The following is a 25,889-nucleotide window of genomic DNA, read 5'->3' as shown; positions in this document are numbered from 1 at the left end:
TGAAACAGAGCTTGTATTTACCTAACTATTCTATGATGAACCAGACATACCTAGCACATTGATCTAGATCTCCTATAGCGAGGGACAGGTGGAACTCTGCTGATACATGGGTGGCCCTTCTCTGTGTTGGTCATTTCTCAAATCTGTATTTACTGCATTAATGGAAGTCCCAGTGTCCCAGGTGACACCTGCTACGCAGTGTCTTGGTGCTTCATTGACTAGGCTTCATTCTCTGCTTATCCTGCTCTTGTCCACTTTCCTTATGATTTCTACTGATCTCTGCTGAGGGAACAGCACTGTGCCAAATGAAACATGGACATGATTCACTTAATACAGTGACGAGGTAAAATATATGCAATTTTGTCTAAATGAGAGAGAATGGTTATTTGGCAAGGCAAGAGAAAAGCCATTCTTTTGAATTGTATCAAAAATTAAGAGTTAAATGAAAGTAGGCTCTCAGACAGGAAGGCAAATTGGGGATCCCATATCTTCATTTCAAAGACTTTGTAGGCCCAAGGCAAACCAAACAAGATGGTATTTGCATATTTGCTGACACTGGGATCTTATCCAGCGGCATCAGCCAAACTAAGAGGGAAAGTGAGAGAAGGGAGCTGAAATTAACATACAATATATTTCCTCAGATTGAAAAATGGATATGGAAGGAGTAGGAGGGGAAGTTCCTTACAGAATCCTTTGATGCTTGCTTTTTCCTGAAAGAGTACATGGGGAAGCTGAGATTCAAAGCTGCAATTCAGCGATACGCTAAATCTAACTTGAGGGCTTTTAGTGCTACTGTAGAAAAGCCACAGCCTCGCGACTCAAAGTGTTGATCTGGAACAAACTTTCTGTGCCAGTTCAGATTTGTTCCAACAGGGCTCCATACATAGCTTAGGGCCTTCTATGTTTCTTTCACTTTGGACATTCAGCATCGTTGTTCCTGCCCTTGTCATGGACATTCCCATGGATTTGTCTTGCTCATTGCCTCTACACCATACTTTACTGTTCTGGTATTGCCGACCTTCTGATACTACAGTTTAGCATCCTCTCCATAGAGGGAAATTCTATAGGAAAAACTCCCCAAGAAATTGAACTAGAAGAATTACAACAGTGCTGCTGGGAAGGGACCCTTGGAATTCTCCAAACCTATCTCCCCTGAAGCAGGATGATCCCAAGGACTAGATCAGGATAACCAGGGCTTTATACAACTGAACTGTAATTACAGAAGGATAAAAACTGCCAACGTTTGGCCAAGAAAACACATTCCTCCTATATGAACAAACTCACATATGAACATACACACATAGATGCACAGGTGTGAAAACACAGTCATATACAAATATCTACAAATCCAAGGCCAGGTTGGATGGGATCCTGGGCAGCCTGATCTAGTGGTTGGCAACCCTGCCCATGGTAGGGGGTTGGCACTAGATGATCGTTAATGTTCACCCCAGTCTAATCCATTCTATGATTCTGTGATTCTGCAGTTTATGCACCTTCTGCCCCAACATGCACACATGCACACCCAAAGGCATATAAACACACACATGCACAGTTACAATGATAACTGATTCCCTTATCATCCTCTATTTTCACCCCACTTGGTATAATACAATCAACTGGATCCCAATATCCATAAGAAAATCCACCAAGAGTTTGACTTCCATTTGTCCTTATCCTACTACCACCAAGGCTGACGGACAGTGAAAAGATCATAAGGAAACCTTTGGTTCCCTAGAGGAAAGAGCCATTTTTCTAGTTGTGATGAAACAAGTGAACACTTCTTTTTCTTGTTTAAGAGCTATGATACCTGTGGTTGGATCCTTGAGTACATGAATGTACTTCTGTAGTTACTGGTGGCTTCAGCTCACCTCCCTGAACCTAATCCTCCCTCTTTCACTAAAGGTTCTCTTTGCTCCCACTGTTATGTGCAAGCAAACCCTACTGGGATAATAAAAGGAGTGTCAACATTAAATCTGACAAAGAATGCCTCCCATAGTTATTCTGATAGCTAATTTGTCTACTTGTGGAATTACAGAGTCAGAGAATTGTTTGAGTTGTAAGGGTTCCTTAAAGACCATTCTAGTCCAACACTCCTGCAATGAACAGGGACATCTTGAGGTTGATCAGGTTGACTCGGGGGGATGTACTGAGTAGAACCTGTTTCAGGGCTCAGGTGAGCATCTGGGGTCCTTGATCTTCAGCAATATGTGACAAGTGGCATTAATGAGAAGCAGTTGTTTAACAAAAGGAAGGAGGATGTTTCCTGTGCTTCCTATCATGTAAACCTCTGTGAATTTCTTTATATGCAGTTCAAATTTTAAGTGAATCAGCACGTATGTCTGTGTTGAACTTCAGGGCAGTATAAGCCCCATGGTATATCTTAAGGACGAAGAAAGCAAACTGTCTCCTTTCAAGCTTCATTAGTAAGATCAAACCAGGACCCAAGCCCCAGACAATTGGTTGCTTCCTTAAATTTGTCAGGAGTAGATGGAACTATTGATAATGACTAGGGCTGAAACAATTTGGTTTCCTTTGAAAAATAAGGAAAGGAAAATATTTTCGTAGGTACCCAGAGATATGGCATCTTCTCCAACTCAGCATGATGCTCTGGACCACTTTGTACAGAATGAGTGTGCTCCAAAGCCAGGTGTAACCCCTACTGACATAGACTCAGTTAGCACTTGACAGGCAGGAGAACTCATTAGGGGTTAGCAAAAGGGCTGACAGTTATTGTCCACCAAAGCGAGCAGCCAAGCCTAATGTGTGCTCATTCATTACTGACTTTTTGAATGGTCAGCTGCAGTATTAAAGCTGGTCAAAGGTTTCTCCAAACATTTACCCTCCATTAAAAGCTAACCTTTCTGTGTGTATATTTGAGCTTCGAGTTCTCAAATAGCTGCAGGCTATGCATAAGGCTCAGTGCTTCTCTGGGGGTCTATTACACTGTCAAACACAGCTCAGCCTTCCCAAACACCGCAGCAGCATTCCTGAAGCGGACTCTCCCTCCCATCACTCCTCCAGGAGGCTGGGAGCCGCGAACAGCTCACAGGCAGCTGGGCATTCCTTCTGAGCACTGTCAAGTTTGCTGGTCTTCTCCTTCCAAAAATAAACAGCAAATGTGTTTGAGATTAGAGGTTGGTGGTAAACGATTTTCTTTCCTTCCCAGGCCATTTTGTCAAGATTTGTATTTTTTCCCCATCATATACTGTGCTTTACAAATGTGATTTCTTTCTTCTTCTTCCTTCCACTTCTTTCCTATTCCCTGATTCTTCCACATTTAATCACATCTTTCCTATCCCCAGGTTTTAAATATGCTTCTGGCAAACAGATACTGTTCCATATTTTGCAGCACCACCTGGGTTTCCATGGCCTCTAGTCTGGAGCTAGCTTGCATTTGGTGATTTAGGGTTAGGATTAAAGTTGGCACAATGAGCCAGCATTTGCCTGAGAATAAAATATAGTATATCTTTAGGAGGACTTACATGTGAGAACAGAGATCTTTTCCTGGCACAACTACTGTAGGGCACTGTGAATTCACACACCATCTGGTGTGCAATGATTTCCTCATTTTGACAGTTCTCAGACTTTGAAACTCGTGGTTTGGGGTCTTTGAGCTGATTCATTATTTCCACCTTTGAAAAATTTTGCACTTAAAATAAAGCATTTGCATGGACACAGAAACAATATGTTTGAATTTCAAACTGTTCCTCACACTGCTTTTATTGGTTTTACCTTCACATGGAGAAGAGAGAAATATGCATACCAAATCCTTCACATTAATTTTGCTCTGGATGAAGTAAGCCACCGTGTGTTTAAAACAAGAATATTTTTGCATCTTGGCAAATGGAAGCTGAAAGGAACAGGAAGCTTTTCCCCAGTTATGAAGATTCTTCCAGAGAAGTAGCACCTCCCAGAATAAAGGAGGCATTAATAGCCAGTGTGCCATTGGCCAGAACCAGCATCTATTCAAGGTCTGGCCAGGAGAGATCAGCAGAGTTCAACTGCAGGGGCAACCAAGGTGGCCACAGCATTAAATCAGACTCACAAAATAAGTAGAAACTAACCCAGAATGTTCCCATTAAAGCCTAATTATCTGCTGACTCCTTAGACATGCGAGAATTTCCCTTGTCTATTTGATTTCATGCTTATCATCAAACTAGTCATTAAATGGCTGAGTATTAGGGGAAAAATTCAAGGCTTTCTGGTCTGTCTTGTTTAATCCTTCAGCCCCCGCTGCCCTCCTCCCCGTCCCACTTTCTCTCTGACATAGCCAGGGAAGGGAAAGGAGAGTGTTATGCTGGGCAGTGGCACAACCTCTGCAGGGTGAGCAGGATATGAAGTTGCATGATCCCAGATAAGGGCTGGGATGGACTACACACTGGTGCCATGCTTCATATTCCATGGGTACAGCAGAATTGCATAGGCTGAGACCCAGAGTTCTGATCATGATAAGGAAAATGAATGGTCTGGGAGTCAGGTAAATTGTTAAAACCATAACAAAAATGATGAAAGAGTAAACGATACTATGAAAATGGAAAATAAAAACCACTGAAAGACTTATGTATGTAGGGCTATTCAAGGATGTAGAACTGCTGTTTTGGGATACCTTTGAAACCAGGAATTCAGCACTTTTTAAGTAGAGATCGGCTATTTACACTGATGACAAAACTATCCCACTGGGATGAATTATTCCTTTTGGCCTCGGCTGCTCATCAGCTGGAGTGTATGGAGACACCATTTCTCCAGCAGCAGACTCCAAGCCTTAAACTTTTGACCTGAGCTAATTACTGAATTTGCTTTATAGAAGTAATGAGGTTCTGAGCCTCTGCAATGCCTTGGAGGCTCTAGAGAGTCTGAGCCAAAACCTGAGCTCCCTAATCAGTTCTGACTCTGTTTTTTATTCATTTACTGAGTGCCCTGAGGCACTACCGCACCTTGAGTTCTCTGTGAGGAGACACAGTGCTGCTCCTCCCCAGTCTGCAAGTGGGCAAAATATCCCAGTACAGGGCTGCAGAGTGATGGATAAGGGCCAGTTTGAGGGAAGATATGGTTTGTGGTTCTGTAGAGCTGCCATGACTGGGAAGTCAGCACCACTGGCTTGTCTCTCTGTTTACCAGGGACTAATGGGATTCTGTGTTCCTCACATCATGGGTGATCCAAAAGCACAGAATCACAGAATCATTAAGGTCGGAAAAGACCACTAAGATCATCAAGTCCAACTATTCACTCACCACATATTGTCCCCAAAACCATGTCCCTAAATATGACATCTCCATGTTTCTTGAACACCCCCAGAGACAGTAACTCTACCACCTCTCTGGGAAGCCCGTTCCAGTGCCCGACCACTCTTTTGGAGATTTGTTTCCTAATACTCAGCCTGAGCCTCCCCTGGTGCAACTTGAAACCATTCCCTCTTGCCCTATCACTGTTATCCGGGAGAAGATGCTGACCCCCACCTCGCTACAAATTCTCCAGACGGAACCATCCCAGTTCCTTCAGCTGCTCCCCAAAAGACCTGTGCTCCAGACCTTTCACAGCTTTATTGTCCTTCTCTGGACATGCTCTAGGGCCTCAATAACTTTCTTGTGGTGAGGGGCCCACAACTGAACATAACACTTGAGGTGCAGACTCACCAGAGCTGAGTATAGCGGGACGATCACCTGCTCCTGCTGGCTGCACTACTGCTGACACAAGCCAGGATGCCATTGACCTTCTTGGCCACTTGGTCACACTGCTGGCTCATGTTCAGCCTACAGAGGGACCTGTTAACTAACACCCCCAGGTCCTTTTCCTTCATGCTGCCTTTCAGCCTCTGGAGGCATTCAGGGCCAGGTTGGATGGAGCCCTGGGCAATCTGATTTAGTGGTTGTCAACTCTGCTCATTGTAAGGGATTGGAACTAGATGATCTTTAACGTCCCCTCCAACCCAAGCCATTCTATGATGATTCACTCTTTAACATCTCTAACAGTGGCACAGATGATGGGATTGAGTGCACCCTTAGCAGTTTGCAGACAACATCAAGCTGAGTGGTGCAGCTGATATGACAGAAGGAAGGGATGCTATAAAGAGGGACCTTGATAAATTCAAAAAGTGAGCCCATGTAATCCTAATGAGGCTCAACAAAGCCAAATGCAAGGTGTTGAGTTGGGGCCACCCCAGATATGTCTACAGACTGGGAGAAGAACTCCTTGAGAGCAGCCCTGTGGAGAAAGACTAGATGATCTTTGAGGTACCTTCCAACCCAAGTCATTCTATGATCCCATGAAATCCTTTTTTTTTTTTTTTTTTTTTTTTTTTTTTCAAACAGGGAAGACTGGTAGATGTTATTTTGCAGATCTCTTTTGTTATTACGTAAGCCTGCCTTGTACTGCAGCAAATACAAACCTGCTGCCAGTACAGTCAATGACTGGAGTGGGCAAATGGAACTGAACCTGAAAGAAGACTAAATTTTAAGAGGAGAGGAGCAAGGCTGGCTGCTGGAGGCAGACTATTTCAGTTAGATGAGCAAGAGTGGTCAGAGGAGTTAGATAAGCTTTAGGAAAAACAAGGCCTTCTTTGACTTTGAAATGGAAGTAGCAGACTAACAGATAGCTCAGGATAGTGAACAGAGCAGTACAACAGGGCCAAGCTTATCATCAGAGATAAGATCTACAACACAGTGATGCAATACGCATCAACCCTTCCCTCTCCCTGCTGCTGTCCTGGCAAACAGGCAAATGCCACTGCACTGCTGTGGGTACCTCACTTCCAAGGAGACATCTGCGCCAGCGCCTGGCCTGCTTCTGCTGTCAAGAAAGACGAAGTGATGCAAAAACTGTCCATGCTACGGAAAGCCTGGAGCGCTTCTTCTGGAGTATCAGTCTACTGATTTTTTGAACAGTATACCCACAGTTTATGAAATGTGGATCAAAACAATTTTTACGGTTTTTAAATGCTGAGATCCCCCATATCAATGAAAGGTGAGCATGGGCCATCATTATGAAGACATCATCATGTACTGTGGAGTTACCAAATCGCAAATGAAATAAATAGAATGTTTTGGTCTAAGATTAAATAACTTCTGGTAGATGGACTATTGGATGACATATTTTTTAAAGACTATGGGTTCCAATGAAGATCATTTTTTATACAAAATATTACTGGAAATCTTGTGAGTCTTTCAAACATTAGGAAAATGGTTAGAGTAGCCCAGATAGTCATAGGACAAACTGTAGAAATTGGAGTTGTTAAAAACTGAAAATTTGATCCCACAATAATTGTTTCTCTTTGAAAGTTTCTTTACCTAACTCCTAACCCCCTAATTTTTCAGAAGATGGAAATTCCTTTAAAAATTTCTTAGGAAACATTATTTTTTTTCACCAAATTAGTCAACCATTTAGGTTCATCTTTTGCTGAGTATATCATCTCTTCTGTGCTGCAGAATCTCCCACAAATTCTATTTCACTTTCCAGTTGAATGACAAGGGTCACGTTGGCAGAGGACAGCAACAAAAGGGTACTTTCTTTTTGTGATCCATAGTTAAGAGTCCTGCCAGAATGATTCTCAGTACTACCCAAAGGTAGAGGGGAATTCCTATTTTCAGCCCATGCTGAATATTAATATACTAGGAAAAATTTCTTCTCCGAAAGAGTGGTGATGCACTGGCAAAGGCTGCCCAGGGAGGTGGTGGAGTTACCATCCCTGGAAGCGTACAAGAACTGTGGAGATGAGGCAGTTGGTGATATGGTTTAGCTGACAGTATTGGTGGTAGGTGGATGGTTGGACTAGATGGTCTTAGAAGTCTTTTCCAACCTTAAAGATTCTATAATTCTAAGTTTATGAACAAGGGAATGATGATTCAAGTATTTGTAACTCCATGCCACTCTGTCTGGACAGGGACCTTTCATAACACCTGCAACACCCTGAATTCATGAATCAGTCTCAAAACTGACTGAGTTAGAAGTATTATAGAAATATTCTTAATTTGGAAAGATAGAAGGATATGCAATGTGTCTTTAAAGGAAGATATGCAACCAGCACATCGCCCAGCAGTTGAAGAAATTTGATAGATGAGTCTCTGACATTCTTGTCATGTCTCTCCTCTCTTTTTCTCAACTTCCACCACCTCAGAATGCTGCGAGGCGTGCTGTGAGGTCTGGCTTATGTCAGAGAGGCTGTCAAAGTCAGGACATGCAGCCCCCATGGCCTGCAGCTGGGCTAAGCAAGGAGTCTACAGCAAGAATTAATCTCAATGTCTTGCTCCTGCAGCATGCCCTCAGGTTTGGCACTCCTTTGTTTTTAAAACCACGGTTATTAGTATCAAGACAGCATGCAAAGAGCTGGGGAGAGGGAAGGAGGGACAGAGGAGGGGGAAGGTGAGATTTTCTATGCATATTCGAAATCATGCTTAGAGAAAGACCTGTTATTAGGGTCTGGTTTTAAACAGAACATCAGAGCTTTTCCTTCAGAGGAAGAAGGGGAAAGCAAACTGCTATAAGCAGAACAAAAGGGATTGTAAAAGAATTCATCCTTTTGGAGCTGCAAGGCAAACTACAAGCCAAACAGAGGGTGAGGAGAGTGTACCGATGGGTGTTTGAATACCTCATGTCTGTAAATTGTTTGATAGAGAAAATCCCCACAGTTGGGAATTTCTAAGAGAGCAGTGGATATGAAATCCTTTTTCTCCAGTAGATGCTATACAGGAATGACCTGAGGACACATCAGACAGTGATAAGTGACTCTTTCCATCCCCTTTTATCCTGTTTACAATACAGAGGCTTTCCTTGAACAAAACCCTTTTTTTTTGCTCTCAGTGCTCCTGGCTGTTGTGTCTAAATGAGCCAATTTGCTGAAGAACTCTTCCTGGAAAGACTTGAAGTCTGATGAGAACAGAACAGACTTGCAGCATGTTTTTTTTCTCTTTTTTTCTTCTGGCAAAAATCAAGTTATTCAGAAAGGAACAGAAATTAATTCCCACTTTTCAGTGCTTCCCACTTCATCAAAACTCCTGTGATACTCCTCAAAGTCTTGGCCAGGAGGGAAGTCCCAGCATCTATCTATCTCCATCCAAGGCTTCTGTTTGCAGCAAGTGTTTGAAAACAGGGTGTAATGACTCAGATAAAAGAGAGCAAAGAACAAAAGCTCATGGTATTTGTTCTTGCAGCAGCACATGTTTTTATAGATAGTTTATTTTTAGACTGATATGATTTCTGTGGCTTGAGATATTATTAGAAACTCAGGGGGATGATCTTTTGCCAGGCACCTGCCTTGCTGGTGGAATGGTCAAAGAAAGTTTCCAGCAGCATGGAGATGCAGGGGGGGTGAGGGGGGAGATACACAGGAACAAGAATTTTTCATTAATTACAGATGTAAATTAATGTGTCATTATTCACTCATTTACACCTGTACGATGCTCAGTAACTTGTCCTCATGTGATGATATTGTATCCTTCAGGTGCATACCTCAACTGTAAACGAGCAACAGCAGAAAAAACGCCAATTTGGAGAGTGCTTCTGTCTCAAGCTATCATGTTTTGCCCAGAATCACACAAGGTGAACACCTTAAACTTCCCCCCTCTTAAAATCTTTTCTTGTTTCAACATTTGTCATCCTTCAGTATCTTGAATTTATGCTGTAAAATAATTAGGCTTTGCATAAGTGGAAAAAAGGGACAGAACAGAGCTGAGACTGCTGAAGACTGATTACGATCCTAGATTTAAAACTTGCATGTAACTGTATTAGAGCAATTAATTTCTACTGTTTATCTGTGACTTCCACATTCTCAGCAGGATGATAAGGAATCTCACTGAAATTCTTATTTTTGTAACAGAATTCCTCTGAAAGTTTTGCAGATTCGTTAACTCGTCAACTGTCGTGCCTTGGGCAGCCTCATGGATGGGGCTCTGGGTGGCCGGATCTAGAATCACGCAATCATAGATTGGCTCATGGTGGAGGGGACCTCAGGGATCATTCCAGAGACGGGGCACCCACAGCTTCTCTGGGCAGCCTGTTCCAGCACCTCACCGTCCTGTAAGTAAGAAATTTCCCCCTGACATCTGACCTAAATTTTCCCTCTTTTAGTTTAAAGTCATTCCCCCTTCTCCTATCACTATCTGCCTGCATAAGAAGCTGTTCTCCTCCTGTTTACAAGCTCCCCTCAAACGCTGGAAGGCCACAGTGAGGTCCCTCCAGAGCCTTCTCTTCTCCAGGCTTGTTCAGATCAGTGCCATGGGTGGGGATGTGTCAGTGGTTGGCCCAGCAGATCCCGGAGGTCGGTCCCCACCTTACCGATCCTGCATCCCTTCGATTCCCACACCCGGGGCCGAAGATGCGCCCCGCGCATCGGCTGAGGGAAGCGCTCCCCCCAGCGGCGGTGAAGGCGCAGCGCCGGGGCCTGGTGGGGCAGCGGCCGGCGGAAACGGAAGTTGTGTGTGGCGGAAGCGGAAGTGCGTCCGGCGGAAGTGGAAGCGACGTGTGCGGCAGAGCAGAGCGGGCCGTGTCGCGGAGATGGAGGGGCTCTACCATCAGACCAACAAGTGTGTGTGGCGCTGGGCCGGGATGGAGCGGGTCGTGGGGAGCGGCTGAGGTTGCCTCGAGCGCGTGGTGCTGGGGGGAGCGGCCGTAGCGTCTGCGGGAAGGCTGGGGCTCGGCCCGACGGCGGCTGTTTGCCTGAGGGGTGTGGGAACAGTTGCTTCGAGCGGCAGCGAAAGGCTCAGTCCGGGCAGAGTTCTCTGCCAGCCCGGAGCTGTGCCGCGAGGAGTGAGTTTTGTCGCAGAACGAAGCAGATCCTGCAACTCTGGACTGGCCAGGTGTCTGTCCAAAGTCCCAACGTGCCTTTAGCCACGTCAGTCTGACACTAGGCCTTTGGGTTTTAAAGAAAGGGGTTACAAGTGTTTGCTGAGAAAGTGATCGTATTACACTAGATGTGCTTAAATTTAATTTATGCTTATTTACTTTTTATGGTGGGGATTTTAGTGCTGGCTAGCAGATGTCATTTAAATTGTCTTAGAAAATGCCTGGTGGATGGCATGAAACGGTTTTGTAGATTTTGCTACTGGATGAGGTTTGCACAATATTAAAATTGGAAATCACAAGGAAGGCAGAAAAATGTGATGCTTGGTGTGAAAGGCATTGAAGCTGTGAAGGGGAGCAGCTGAGGGAGCTGGGGTCCTTCAGTCTGGAGGAGGCTCAGAGGAGACCTCATAGCTCTCTATAACCCCCTGAAAGGAGGTTGTGGCGAGGTGAGGGTCTGCCTCTGCTCCCAGGTGACAGCGATCGGAGGAGAGCAAATGTCTTCAAGTTGTGCCTGGGGAAGTTCAGTTGGAAACTAGAAAACATTTCTTCTCAGAAAGAGTGGTGATGCATTAGCACAGGCTGCCAGGGAGGTGGTGGTGTCACCATCTCTGGAGCTGTTCAAGCAAAGTGGTAGCTAGGGACATGGTTTAGTGGACAGTATTGGTGATAAGTGGACTGTTGGACTAGATACCTTAAGAGATCTTTTCCAACCTTAACAATTCTGTGATTCTGTATGAAATAACTCATGGGAAGCAGGTCAAAGGATGCAGTTAGTCAAAAAGTGCCAGACTATTATCTGTGTTAATGGTTTTCATTAAATAATGATATAAAGAGGAAGGGATTATAGTAGGGAAGAGCTGGAAATCCTGTTGATCTAGAAATGCATGCCCACATTAATAAGAGGAGTAATCTTGCCTTGTTCCAGTTTCCATATTGTCCTACTCTGAGTGTAGCACTTGAGATGTGTTTTTTTTATTACAATTTGTTGTTAGTCTGGGTATGATCTCAGTTTTTAAACTCTTTTCCAAATTTCCCCAGTCTTATGGGAGGAGTCCTTGTGATTGTGAAATAATTTTTCTGACCCAGCTGCTCATGATCAGGTTTGGCTCCTCCATCTGGATTTTAAGAGCAGTGCAAGTCTCAAGATGTCTGGTTCATCCTAGAGAAAGTGACTGAGAACTATGGAACAAGCATGGGTTGCAAGACACTGGATATAGAATTGGTAGTTAACTGAATGCATCATAAGTATTGTAGAAGGTGGATTTATCTGTTAGCAGTACAGGATTATTAAAAAATCTCAGACATGACTGAAAAGTGAATATTTTCTTACTGAATAAGAGAAGTTGGTTTCTGAGGTCTGGCTTTGTAAAAATTGGTGCTGCAGTTATCTAACAGTGTATATACCAGGAAAAGAGTCACTAATGTGAGCATAATTACAATCTCTTATGTATGTTTAAAAAACTTTTAAGATGTATTTCTTAAAGTTGGAATCCCAGGCAGTGTGAGGTTGTTTGTACCAAGTACATCCAAAGTCTGTCCTAGAGTATGCTCAGCATCGTGTAACTGCAGATCTCTAGGAAAGACAGTAAGAAACAGGGAAATGTGAGATACTTTCATTGAATATTATCCCAGCCTCTTCGGAACTTGAGGCTGGGGGAGCATTTTTAAACAGGAATTCAACAACCAGCAGTGTTCTTTCCTTTCCCTTCCCTTTCCCTGCCACTGTTTGTGCAAAATCAGGAGCTCCTCCTCTGCACTTTCAAGCTTTTTATCTTTGACATGATGCCTCTGTAATTCATATATTCTAAGAGACAGCGAAAGTCATTTTTTATTCACCTTACTCTGTGCCATTTATGCTCTAGGATATTTCCTTATGGATAATAATTTTCAGTCCAGAGTGAAAACTTTTTTTTGCATAAAAGCTGTCCTGTACTTTCCAAAATTTCTGTAGTCCTTCTCTGATCCTTCACCAGTACTGCTGTTTTCTTTAAGAAGGAAGTGACACAGCCTGTGTTGAAGATGTGTACTTGCAGTGCCCTAAATATGATGTATGTAGGTAGTACATACATAGTCTACATACACTTCAGTGGTTTCCTCTGTGCCAACTTTTCTACCAGTCAGACCTTCCTTCTGCTGTACTTGCTATTTGTGAGTTCCTCCTGTGAATCTGATGACTTTTCTTCATGGTTGTATTGGGGTAGGTGGAGATTTTAGATGCCTTTCAGCATGCCAAGTGTGTGACATGAGAGAGAGTCTCATTTCAGGTTCTGAATAAAAAAAGGAGCCAGAATTGGATTGGAATTCCTGGAAGAAAAAAGCCTTTTCACCTTGATTTTTATTTTTAAACTGAAACTTGTAGGTACATGTTAAGTGAAAGCACAGCTGTCTTCTAACTGAAGAAATTTGTTGGGTTTTTTATGTGTTGAGTGACGGGTTGTCTGCACCAAATAACATGTATCCGATTCCTGTTACGTTCTGAAAGTAATAAAATCTGAAGTTTGAGATATTGAAAAATGATTTGTTTTCATTTTATAGGTGTTGACTGACTTCTGTTTCTTTACTTTTTGTCTTTTCATAGACAAGTTCATGAAGTCCAGTCATACATGGGACGTCTGGAGACTTCAGACAAAGAGTCCGTACACTGTAAGTATTTAGTAAGAGAGAAAAGTCCCACTCTGGTACTGATTTGATGTAACGTGCACCTTTAACCTCGTATGCTCTGTCATTATGTGTATTTAATCATTATTGGAACTAATTTGGCATTTCAGTCACTGATCAACTGGTGATGTGGAATGCATTAAAATTGTTTCACTGTTTGACTTGATTAAGGTGATGTTTTGTAGGAAAGTGGAAAATACAGAACAATAATTATTTTCAAATCAAATTCCTTTGGTAATCCTTGAATGGAGAAGTCGTATTTACTGTAAATGCTTCTACATGTGTCTTGATGTGGCAATACCAGGTATTTTTTTGTGCTGTGAGGTTTTGGAACTCACTGTCAGAGTATGCTGTGGAAGCATACAATAAAAACAGGTGAAAATAATCAAATTGGTGCATATAGGGAGGTATAATAAGCATAGAGATGTGGAAAGAACTGCAGATTCAGCCCTCACTAAGCTATTTTCTTAGATGCTCAGAAGCTGAAAAATCTCACTGTATATCAGTCCTGTTATTTTACTGTTCCTTAAGCAGCCACTAATTGGCAGACATCTCAAAAAGATTCTTAGTCTAGTTTCTGTGGAAAAACAGGCTATCATTTGATATGCAAGAATTTAAGCAGTATGATTCAGGTTTGAGGGATGGGTCCATGCCTATTTCATGAAGTTCAGCAAGGCTAGCTCTTGTGAGGCCCCATCTGGAGTACTGCGTCCAGGCCTGGGGCCCCCAGCACGAGAAAGATGCAGAGCTCTTGGAATGGGTCCAGAGCAGGGCCACTCAGATAATCAGAGGGCTGGAGCACCTCTCCTATGAAGAAAGGTTGAGGGAACTGGGCTTGTTTAGCTTGGAGAAGGCTCCGGGGAGACCTCATTGTGGCCTTCCAGTACTTGAAGGGAGCGTATAAACAGGAGGGGGAATGATTGTTTGCATGGGTTGACAGTGATAGGAGAAGGGGGAATGGTTTTAAACTAAGACAGGAGATTTAGGTTAGATATTAGGAGGAAGTTTTTCACACAGAGGGTGGTGACACACTGGAACAGGTTGCCCAAGGAGGTTGTGGATGCCCCGTCCCTGGAGGCATTCAAGGCCAGGCTGGACGTGGCTTTGGGCAGCCTGGTCTAGTGGTTGGTGACCATGCCCAAAGCAGGGGCTTGAAACTTAATGATCTTTGAGGTCCTTTTCAACCCAGGCCATTCTATGACTCTATGATTCTATTCTATGCCTAGTGCGAGGTCCTGCACCCGGGACAATCCCAAGCATAAATACAGGCTGGGCTGAGAATGGCTTGAGAGCAGCCCTGAGGAGAAGGATTTGGGGCTGTCAGTTGATGACAAGACTCAGTGTGAGCCGGCAACGTGTGCTCGCAGCCCAGAAGGCCAATCGTATCCTGGGTTGCATCAAGAGAAGTGTGACCAGCAGGTCAAGAAACGTGATTCTGCTCCTCTACTCTGCTCTTGTGAGACCCCACCTGGAGTACTGTGTCCAGTTCTGGGGCCCCCCAACAAAATAAGGACATGGAACAGTTGGTGCAAGTCCAGAGGAGGGCCATGAATATGATCAGAGGGCTGGAGCACCTCCCCTATGAGGACAGGCTGAGAGATTAGGGCTCTTCAGAGCCTGGAGAAGGCTCTGAGCAGACCTTATAGCAGCCTTCCAGTACCTGAAGGGGGCCTACTGGAAAGCTGAGGAGAGACTTTTTAGAAGTGCATGTAGTGACAGGACAAGGACAAATGGCTTTAAACTGGAAGTGAGTGGATTTAGTCTACATATTAGGAAGAAATTTTTTACTCTGAGGGTGGTGAGACACTGGAACAGGTTGCCCAGTGAGGTTGTGGATTCCCCCTCCCTGGAGGCATTCAAGGCCAGGTTGGGTGGGCCTTTGAGCAACCTGGTCTAGAGGAGGTGTCCCTGCCTGTAGCACGGTGGTTGGAACTAGATGATCTTAAGTGTCCCTTCCAACCTAAACCATTCTACGATTCTATGATATTAACTCCTTCTTGCATCAGTGTCCTTTAGAGACTTGCATCAGGTCCAGAGTACTTGAGGCAAGAGATAAGATTTCAAGAAATAGGATTATGTACCATCTTGCATAGTCAATAAATGAACATACTGTTTTATATATAAAAGTACAGATATGTGCTCTAGATATTATTGTAAATTTGTGAATTTATGGGATAAGGAATTATCCTTTGGCTGAAGAGGTGGAAAAAGAGCCAGGCAATCAAAACTTCTGTTGCAGCTTTTCTTTTTCAGCTTTGGGCAAATAATCCCTTCTTGCTCTGAAAAAGCATAAGATGACCAAGATAGTAATATCACTGTTTGGACTAGCTAAAGCTGATGTAATTGTCTGCTCTTTCCTGGTTAGTTTTCTGTTATGTTTAACTGTACTAAATGATGGATAAATGAATTAGGACAATTTGGTTGAGTTGTGCTTATATACTTGACTTAGCGCCTCTTTGATTGTGTGAGATCAAAATGCAAAGAAAAGGGGTTTAATGTGCAGTTTCCCTTCTGGTTCTGCTGATTGGAATTTTTTGGAAAGTCCTGAGATACTGTGGAGTAAGTAGCAGTTGATAAATAATGCTTTTCTCTATACCTTTTTAGCCTAAACCAAAATAAGAATAAACAATGTCTCTTAGGACTTAGCCTAAATGTAAACTAAGAACAAATGGTGTGTGTAGAATTTGAAAATTATTTATTCTAGGACTGACCATGGCATTCTGAAATTTGAATTGGCTGCACAGACAGGATGGTGCTTCAGTGTTCTCTAATACTCATTCTGTGGACGTTCTCTGGAGGGTGCATACTTTCAGCCTTGGAGCTCTCTTTTATGCACAAGAATGTCAGATGATTAAAGGTCTCCCCACAAATTGTGAAATGCTGGATTGTGACACTGGTAGAAAAAGTGGTTTTAAAATGAAGAAGGTGGTCATGGCTCAAGCAGGTTTTGCTTTACAGTGATGACAGTAACTGAAAGCCTCTGAGTCGTCTTTTTCCCTAATCATATGCCTTTTCCACCTCATTAAAGTTCAAGTGTTTGAGTTTGCATTTTGACCTCTCATGTCTCTACTATTTCTACACACAGATTATCAGAAGCAATTGCAAAGTAGATGATTACAGAGACAATTGTTATGTAAGTCTTGTTTTCCCACCTGTAAGGGCTCCCCAGCCCTGATTTGGGCATGCTTTTCAGAGCTGTTTGTCCAGTCTGCCAGTTTCTGCTTTCTTCCCATGCTTTGTCAACCTCTCCTGCTATAGGTGTGGATAATGCAATTCTTTGTTAACATTTTCCGTAAGTTTAAATCACCACCGTTGTGAAAATCATCTTGGCTTTTGTGAGCAAAACCTGGTAAGAGAACAGGAAGGGGCCACGGAGGGGAATGCATGAACTTTTTACTCCTAATATATAGAGGTGATAGGGAAATATGGTTACATATTTCAGAAGAGCAGGGGCTTTTCCTTTTCCCATCACAGAGAAGGGATTGAAGGCAAGAGTCTGAAACTAAAGAAGTGGCTTTTCATGATTTGTAGAGCTCTTATCTTTTTTTTTTTCATCAAGTAAAGATTTGCATCTTTTGGTTTGAATGCTTTTGAGCTTTTGTCTTCACTCTGATTGTAACTCTTTAATTCATTTATTTCCTTGCAGTAGTAGAAAATGAGATTCAGGCAAGAATAGACAAGGTATTCAGCAACTTGGAACGTCTGGAAATCCTGTCCAGCAAAGAACCTCCCAATAAGCGACAGAGTGCTAAACTGTAAGTTCACCTTCTTTGCTATGATAATGGAGTATTCTTATTATTTTTGTTAAGTTTATTGAAGCCCTTTGCTTTTTCATTTGAGTGAAACTTTCCTACTTTGCAACTTAAATCTCTGTGCCCAGCTGTAACAGAAGTGAAGGACAGAGGCAAAATCACTTTCCTGCACTTAACTGCAGTCTGGTGATGAAGCTAGATTCAAGGCTGTGTTCTGAGATGAGCTGAACGTAGGACTTTGATTCTTAAAGGCATTTGTACTCTGTATAGCATTTGTTTTAATGGTATTTGTAGAGGTGAAGAGTCAAATTACTTCAGTTGGTGTTATTCTTCTGGACCGTTTTCAAAGATGTTGGTGATTAAAATAAAGTTTCTAAAATGAGCAGGCTTGGACCACAGACTATTAGTGAACTTTCCATTCAGAATTGTTCTGTTAATTTTTAGTCCCAGAGTGCCTTTGTAGATACTAGGAGTGGATTTCATATCACCTATATTATAAAGGTCTGTATCTGAAATAGTCATCTTAGTTTTCTTTGTCGTCTTTGAACATTTTAATGAGAAACAGTGGAGTTCTGGACATGATTTGTTTTACCCTCATGGAGATGTCTCCTGTATTGCCCACTGGCTTTTAGGTTCCTTTTGTAAAAACTGAGACTTAAGAACACGGTGTTAATTAATGAAACTTGAAAGCTTAATCTTTTATGTGAATGAGTCACAAAATAGAAACCGTTCAAATCTTTGCTGAATGAAGAGTATATATATATAAAATCACTTTGAAGAGATGTACTATAGGATAGGATGTATAAGATAACTCAAGAATTCTGCTTCACTTTCTGTCTGTAGCCTGCAGTTAAACAATCACCTGTTCAGTAAAAAAAAAAAAAATGAAGCACAGAAGTTTGGAACAGAAGCCTAACATCAAATGTCCTTTATCTTTTAGATAAGCAGAATCCGTCATTTTTAGTATTTGTTGCTGTTAATTTATAATGCTCCGTTGCGTTCATTAAAAAATGCCACATAAGATTGGTATTTTTTATCCCCGGGAATGTCTTCCTGTTGTTGATGTTGTCTAGCCGAGTTGACCAGCTGAAGTACGATGTTCAGCATCTGCAGACAGCTCTGAGGAACTTCCAGCATCGCCGTTACATCCGGGAGCAGCAAGAACGACAGCGAGAAGAGTTACTATCACGTACATTCACTACTAATGTAAATATTCTTTATTTTAGATTTCTCTGTTCTAGAGGCCATTATCTTTCAGAGAAGTTTCAGACAAGACCTAGGCTTGACTATTAGATTACTGCTGTGTGGTGATGTAAATGGAATAATGATAGAAAAGAATAATAATACATGAAAAAGTACAACTCTTTGATGAAGAGTCTAATAAGAGGCAGTTGTGAAAGACTGCAGAAATTGCTGCTCCGATTTTATCCAGTGCAGCTTTACCTGATTTTATATAGAAGTTTCAAAAGGTTGAATGAGGTAGGTACCAAAGTATACATTTTTCTTGGATTTGTGTCAAATATCCCTATAATAAGAAAATGATTTGTTTTTGAGTTATTGGCCTACCTATTTTGGTTAGACATTTACTCAGCTATTTATATACATCAGCTGAGTGTGCAAGCATCCTAAATAACTCACTGTAAAATGTGTAACAGCTCTTGAAAACTCTAACAGTGTTCTGAACATTTTGCTTAATTCAAAGATATATTTGGGCTTTATCTTTAAAGCCTTCCCTTGGACAATTCTGGAGAAAAACACTAACAGCAAATGAAAAATATGCTGCCATCTAGCGTCCCTATGAGCAGCAAACAAGGCCAGGCTGGATCATGACTGAGCAACCTGATCTAGTGACCTGTGTCCCTACCCATGGGCAGGGTGGTTGGAACTAGGTGATTGTTAAGTGCCCATCTAACCCAAACCATTCTGTGATTCTGTGAATAAAGATCTGCCTAGATAGTTTTCTTGCTGCCTTGTGTATAAATGAAAACCAACTGCAAGCTCCTTGTATAGGAAAAGGAACTCTTCTGATTTGAAGTTTAATAAATATCTGAAGGAATAACCATTCACGTGCAAATCCAAGTGTTTCTGCTTTGCAGATTTGTGTAAGATAACATACTTATTTAACCTTTGTGCTTTATTAGCTTTTGATCAGAGTTGTGTATGCTATCAAGAGTCTTCTTCATCCAGTTATTTTGACCTTGCAGCTGGGAACAGCTCTGTCCTTTATCCTTCATTCTTTCAAACTACATAAACAAGAACACACACCTAAGCAGACACCTAACACTGGATTACGCCTATCATTCCTGTATTACTTTTTTTCCTACAGTAATCACTGCAAGTTTGATGTTTTTACATGCATATAGCCTACAGCTGACAGTCAGATGTAGAGCATTAACTATCTTCTGCCCAAATATTAATTATGTATTTAAGTAGTTCTTGCCATTCTGTGTACATGAAAACAGGTAACACAGCGTTTCCACGCTTAGCTGTCACCAATATCATTATTCCTGTTCATGAAACAGTGTGGGAGTTGTGAACTGTTATCTTGACTCTCAGTGGAGTGGTGTCCAAAGAAGAATAAACTGGAAGGCTTTGGAAGACAAAAGTTATGACATCTTCTGATCTCTTGTGTAACTCAGATTATGCAATTTTATTCCAGTTATTTCCATTTCAAGATTTATAATTTCTACTTAAGCTAGTGCATCTTCTCTGGATATTTTTTTTTTTTTTTTTAGATAAGGCCTTCATTGATGAGTGAGTTAGACCTTCAGGGAAATAGGTTCATAAGTCTGTTTGCCCTCACTGTCAGAAATTGCATCTCGTAAATATGAGTTTATAGAATGTCATCTCCCAGACAATGTTTTGCAGGTCTTTAGTCATTAGAAATGTGCTGTTGTCTTTCAGGAATCTTTCACTTGTAATAATCAAACGAATCCTTTGTTTAATCCCTTCTGATAGTTTTTATGTTCTCTACTGTAATACTTTTTTATTTGTGTCATAAAGAGATTATGAACATTCTCAACTTTTAATTTGACCTTTAATCTTCTGAAATCTAATTTTAGATGAATACCTGATCAACTTTGCCTTTTGACTTGATTCCTTTAGGCTTCTCTAAACTATGTTTTTTCACTCAAATACTAATATTGATTTAACATCCCTATAAAAAAAAAACCGTTTAAAACATAATCCCTCGAGTCCTGTCAAGGGCTGTTTGTTTCTGTTTGTTCTCTTTCTGGATCTCTGAGTGTGAGTAGGCAAGGTAACCAAGACCCTGCATTTCCCCTACAGGACTCTGACACCACCATACCGATCGACGAAACATTACAGTTTAATGAATCCCTGCAGAATGCCCATCGTGGCATGGATGATCTTATTGGCAGTGGGACCAACATCCTTCAGGGGCTGAGGGACCAGAGAGTGACATTAAAGGTGGGGGCATCATTTTTTACCAAAAAGACCCCACATTTCTGCATTTGCGATAATCTGGCTAAGTAAAAGAAATAAATAAGTTTGTTTCAGTGCAGTGCTTCAAGATGATAACACTGGTAAAGGCCCAAACTCCAGTTTAGCTAAGTCTAAAATCTTGATATGTTGTCATTTTACTAGGAATGTACTTAAAATCTATTTTTGTGACCTGGTAGGGTAGAAGTCTTCACACAGTCAGTATCTAGAGCACTGAATGTTATGTTTTGTTCTGTTATTTTTTTATTTTTTTATTTTTTTTAAATTTTTTTCCAACTCAAGAATGGAAAGTAATGGCTAGTTCACATGTAGCTTATCTGTTGCTACAGATAAACATCACTTAGAGCAACCACAATGTTGGCAAAAAATGTTTAAAATTACTAATGAAGATAATAAGTCTAATGTACCTCAACAATATGTCTTCTCCCAAATACTGTTCAAGAAAGCTGTATTTCTTTAAGTCTTTTAATAACACTTTTCTTTTGAAGAATAAAGTGGTGTTAGAGTTAAGAGTTCAAAGGTATAAAAGGAACTTTATAAGAAGTGTGTGTTGAGGAGGGAGCTGGATTGCTGAAAAGGGGAATTCCTGTCTCTGTATTCATCTTATGATGGGGGTAACAATTACTGCCTGTTTTCTATTTTGTTTTGGGATGTATTTGCCAGAGGATTTAGGCATTTTTAATTGCTAACACAAGTCCTTCCTTTTGGTCAGACGAATCACACCTTATAACCCCATGCACTGTATAGACTAATGTTCCACTGGGTTTAAAGGCAGTCATGCCAGATAAAAGCAGGTAGCTGAACTGTAGACACAGTTCAGGTCTTTCCTCTCAAAGCTGAAGGATAGCTTCATGGTTAAGGTTATTTGTTTACTGACCTGTGGAATAGATATTTATTTTTATGCAAAGTCAATTACTAGAAAAACTTGATGGGATAGGTTAAGGATTCATTCAAGAGGTGTATTGTAGCTGAGTCTACAATAGGAGTAGTGGGTAGAGGGAGGGATTCTATTGCCGTCTCATGAAGCAGAGGTGAAAGAAAAGGCAGGGAAGGATGGGTTACTCGTGCTTGGAAGGTTGTGAATGCTCTTTTGGAAAAATTAACTTCCCCTTGTCTAGTTTATCTAGAATGGTGCTTTTCACCTGCCTATAGCATCGTGACTGCAGCCATGAGTTCTTTCCCTGCTTCCCAGACAGGATGATATCCAGCTCTGAGCTGTGCCCAGAGTACATCTATGGGCCTTTGTTTTGTAGCGGTTCCTTTGGACAGTTTCCCTGAAATAAAGTAGCAGTACTAGCGCTGCACTGCAAAGTGACTCTTGGAGCATTTCCTATTACTTCCAGTTGTGCAGCTCTGCTACATGCTTAGCGATGATCCGGTAACTCTTGGGATCCACAGACATTCTTAATAATACCACCAGCTTCATCAGTGAAATGAAACTGAGATATGGACCTGTCTGTGGCATACCTGCTAGCAGTCTTGTTCAGTGCTTTTCTCTGGAGGGATTTCTTGAAATTGCATTAATTACACTTTTAACTTTTACATTGCACTCCACCAAGTTACAGGTTTCTGGACCTCCATTTGAACTTCTTGTTGGTAAACTGTACTTCAACGAGAGGGGAGTTATTCAAGAAAGGTTTTCAAGAAGCTTCAAGTTCTTAGACTGTCTGGAAGTAGACTAGAAAAACTTCTAATTGCTCCAGACAGGGTGATTTTCTCTGAGCTGCTGTCCGTGATGCTTCTGTCTGGATGCATTGCTTTGTGTCTTTAACCTCTTTCCTGTTCTTGTGTGTGAATTAATTAGTCATATAATCATTTCCAGGATCCCATGGCCATCTCTTCTTACACTGTTGGCTTAGAGCAAGTTCCATCACTTTCTGAGGGATAAGAATTCATCGTGTACCATCTTTGATAAAATATTTTATAGAATGAGGATTGTGCCATGAAGTTAATTGTTTCTTTGTTGTCTTTTTATTCTTAGGGTACTCAAAAGAAGATCCTGGATGTTGCCAACACATTGGGCTTATCCAATACAGTAATGCGGCTCATTGAGAAGCGAGCCTTTCAAGATAAATACTTCATGATTGGGGGAATGATTGTGACTTGTGTAATTATGTTTCTCGTCGTGCAGTATCTGACGTGAGTTACTAAACTATTGCCAGAGGATATCGTCTTTTGGAGCAAGATGGACTGCCCTCCAAAATGTACCTTCCTCTGAGTGCTGCTTTGGATGAGCCCCTCCTGAGAACTTCAGTTTACAAATCACACTCAGATTCGTCATGTGGAAAGCGCATAAGGGATCAAATTTCTTTGGCGACAGTGTAGGCTAGAATGACCCTATAAAAATATCCATGGCCATTACCACTTTCACCTTATTGTCTGTTAAGTTTAAGAATTTGATTAGGTAGGAAGCAGAAGTGAAAATTTTGTCCAGATGTTTTGCAAGGTAGGAATTTTTTTTTTTTTTTGTTAGATAGGGAGAAGAGGATGCAAAGGCAGAGCATGAGAGGATGTGAGTCTTTCCTTTGCAAGCTAGGGTTTACCCCGGTGAGTGTCTTTTCTGTTGAAGGAATTCTCTTCAGTGAGAGACTTCTGCGTTATTTGTGGGCGCACTCCTGCAGTGTAAGAGTGCAAAAAGAGGCAGAAAGTGAAGGATTCCCATCTTTCTTTTGCTTAGAGGGGGGCAGGACTTGTAGGGATTGGTTCTAACTCTAAAAGCATGGTCATAACTTTTGCTAACGTTTTTGTATACCCATACAGTTCTAACCAGCACAAACCTCCTTGGTTTAGGCTGAAATGCTTCTCATCTGAAGTATGTTTCGGTAGCTTTTTATGCCCTGCTGCTTCCTAGTGGAAGCTGAATGCTGTACTCTCCCTGCTTCCTGACAGCTACAGGTCATTGAGTGTCATCTCAGTGTGCCCAGTACCAAATCCAACCTCCAGAACTGCAACACTTGACATTTTTTGTGCTAATGCACATCTTGTTTTGAATTTATTATCTGAGATACGTGAGGTTGTGTGATCTGTAGCTGGTATTTTTGAATTTGGTGAAGCAGGTAAGTTTTTGCCGCGTTCAAACTGAGATCTGTCATTTTTGTGTTCATAGAGCCAGAAGGGGTCTCTGCGTCTCTGCTGTGTGGTTTTTTTTTTTTTTTTTAAATTCAGAATAGCAGTAGGATCAGGGCAACAAACCTCTCACTTAGAACTAATTGTCATCAGAAGAGTTTCCTGAACCTATGTGCCTTTGGATGGTAAGCATTTCCTTTGTCTCCCTGGGAAGGATTGTCTTTGCGTTATTCTTTGTACCTGCAAATTTACTGTGAAGGACATTCTTATAAAATGTCATCTCACAGAGATGATAGCCAACTTAGATTTTATATTTCTTGGCTATGTAGATATTTATCCACATTTAAACAGTGACAGTTACAAAATGCTGCATAGTTTAAGAACGATACTCATTTTCCTGCAGACTTTGGAGACTGCTGGAATGATCGTCCTGAGATCTCAAACAGTGTTCCTTTTCAAACAGTTGTAAGACACATTCTTTTTTTGAATACAAGTCAGGAGCATTTCCAGATATCTGTCAGAGGCACAGAAGTTTCATGTTTGGATGATGTGGCATTCTGCTGGGAATTCCTCCATCTTTTCTATCTGGAAGGATTGTAGGTCTTTTAATTAATAACACTTTACAAGTGTTGTATTTGTTCCAATAAGCTTTCATAATTATGTAGCTTGTTGCAAACCTGATTTTTTTAACAGTTATTAATACAGTTTCTTCAATTTCAGCTAATAAGGCCAAGTAAAACAGACTTCAGCTATGCTTGTTTACAATTGCTTAACTTAAGTATTGACTGATCTTTGTGCTGTGGCATATCTTTAAAGTCCAGACGAGACTATCCAATTTGATCAACTATCACTAGCCAATCAACTTCATATTTGGACTCCAGGAAAAGCGAAATGTCAGTGCAGACCCAACAGTGGAGGAGGCCAAGATGCCATCAGTGCCTAGACAATCTCATCAGATGGTTCAACAGAAGAAAGCAGACAAGCTTAAATGCTCGTTGAATATGCTGTGTGCTACACACCCTCTGGCTGGCTTTTTTCTGCTTCTCAGTGTGTTTGGATGCTCAAGTGCTTCATGCTCTTTGTGTTCTCAGTCTGCTACACTTCCTCAAGAAAACACATTAGCAGACCACATACAGAATCAGTTTACGCCTAAGCCAGAAGGACTAAGGAATTGAAAAGAGGAAGTCTGCAGTGAGAAATCATTTGTCTTACTGTACTTTATAAATTACCTTAAATTTATTTAAATCTGAAATTTGTTATTTTTAGCACACTCATTAGATCATTTGCTATTACATTAGGTGGGCACCTTGTAAAGAGTTCGCTTGTGAGTCTTTTGTTCCTGATAAACAGGTCCAATCTCACCTTTATTTTACAACTTAACGGTTTAGTGTTTGTACAGTTGTGCCTTGGTGCAGCAGGATTTGTCTTGTACCAAGCTGGGGACTCCAGTCAATTTGTTTCCCCTTTCAGCTTGTAGGAGCCATAAAATAAAATTAATGGAACTAGACTTTTTTTTTTCTCTTTTGAGATTAGAATTTTGATACGTGCTTCTCCATTTATTTTTCTGCTTTAGAATCTCCTCATGTAAGCTGATTTCACTGCCATATGTAGTGTCTTTGCTATTTACTGTTGAGATGTTGGGCTTGAAGGAATCCTTCAGTAAATGGTTTTGATGATGTGTAACTTCATACAAATTTGTGCTAGATGTTAACTGCAAAATGACTTAGAAGAGCTTCTCTGCCATCTCAGACGGTTAATGTAAACCTTTCAAAACTTCTGTCATTACAGTGTGCCACAGCAAAAGCAAAGGTAGGATCAACATCTCTGCTGGTGTGAAATGACAGCTGAAACTGCTGGCTTTACCAGTGTTGCTGCTACAGGTGCTCTCTGTGAAGTCTCCTTTCTTACTAAAGACATTTCTTTTGCTTCTGAACTTCTGTGGAACAGGTGTTCAGCAATTGAATGGACTGCTCTGCTGAGAGGACATGATGGGAGCTAACTTGGAAAAATATCCCTTTTAATTGGTATTTTATACATGATGGGACAAGGGTGAGACATGATGCAATTCAAATTAAGGACAGTAGAGGAAGAGCTTGGAGGGCACAATGTGTCTGTTGATAGAGTGTATTTATAACGCGAGATCAAACTGATTAAGGATTAAATTATCTTTTTCTTGCA

General features: G+C 41.4%; 1 protein-coding gene and 1 long non-coding RNA gene across 3 annotated transcripts in view; one reads left to right on the top strand and one right to left on the bottom strand.

Moving 5' to 3' along the window:
* Positions 1-10,403, bottom strand: part of LOC110388523 — a 17,083-nt gene extending 6,680 nt beyond the window's left edge. Inside the window, exon 1 of the long non-coding RNA XR_002432897.1 lies at positions 10,267-10,403. This is a non-coding gene — a long non-coding RNA (uncharacterized LOC110388523). The remainder of the gene's footprint in view (positions 1-10,266) is intronic.
* Positions 10,398-25,889, top strand: GOSR2 (golgi SNAP receptor complex member 2). Of its 2 annotated transcripts, XM_021377891.1 has the most exons (6): positions 10,398-10,514; positions 13,352-13,416; positions 17,078-17,186; positions 18,257-18,389; positions 20,472-20,612; positions 22,627-25,889. In XM_021377891.1, exons 1-6 carry the CDS (start codon positions 10,486-10,488, stop codon positions 22,786-22,788), a joined length of 639 nt encoding a protein of 212 aa, XP_021233566.1. In that variant the 5' UTR covers positions 10,398-10,485; the 3' UTR covers positions 22,789-25,889. The 2 variants fall into 2 exon arrangements, with proteins under 2 accessions (XP_021233566.1, XP_021233568.1); XM_021377893.1 differs by lacking the exon at positions 20,472-20,612.

This window comes from Numida meleagris, chromosome 26 (assembly GCF_002078875.1).
Source record: "Numida meleagris isolate 19003 breed g44 Domestic line chromosome 26, NumMel1.0, whole genome shotgun sequence".
Classification (NCBI taxonomy): Eukaryota; Metazoa; Chordata; class Aves; order Galliformes; family Numididae; genus Numida; species Numida meleagris.
Note: the sequence above shows the minus strand (reverse complement) of the source record. Positions and strands in the feature narration are given on the sequence as shown.

Excerpts from the sequence above, each read along its gene's own strand:
- GOSR2 (XM_021377891.1), top strand. The coding sequence starts at position 10,486 with ATGGAGGGGCTCTACCATCAGACCAACAA. Across the intron at positions 17,187-18,256 it reads AAGCGACAGAGTGCTAAACT|CCGAGTTGACCAGCTGAAGT; the intron begins GTAAGTTCACCT and ends GATGTTGTCTAG. Across the intron at positions 20,613-22,626 it reads ACCAGAGAGTGACATTAAAG|GGTACTCAAAAGAAGATCCT; the intron begins GTGGGGGCATCA and ends TTTTATTCTTAG.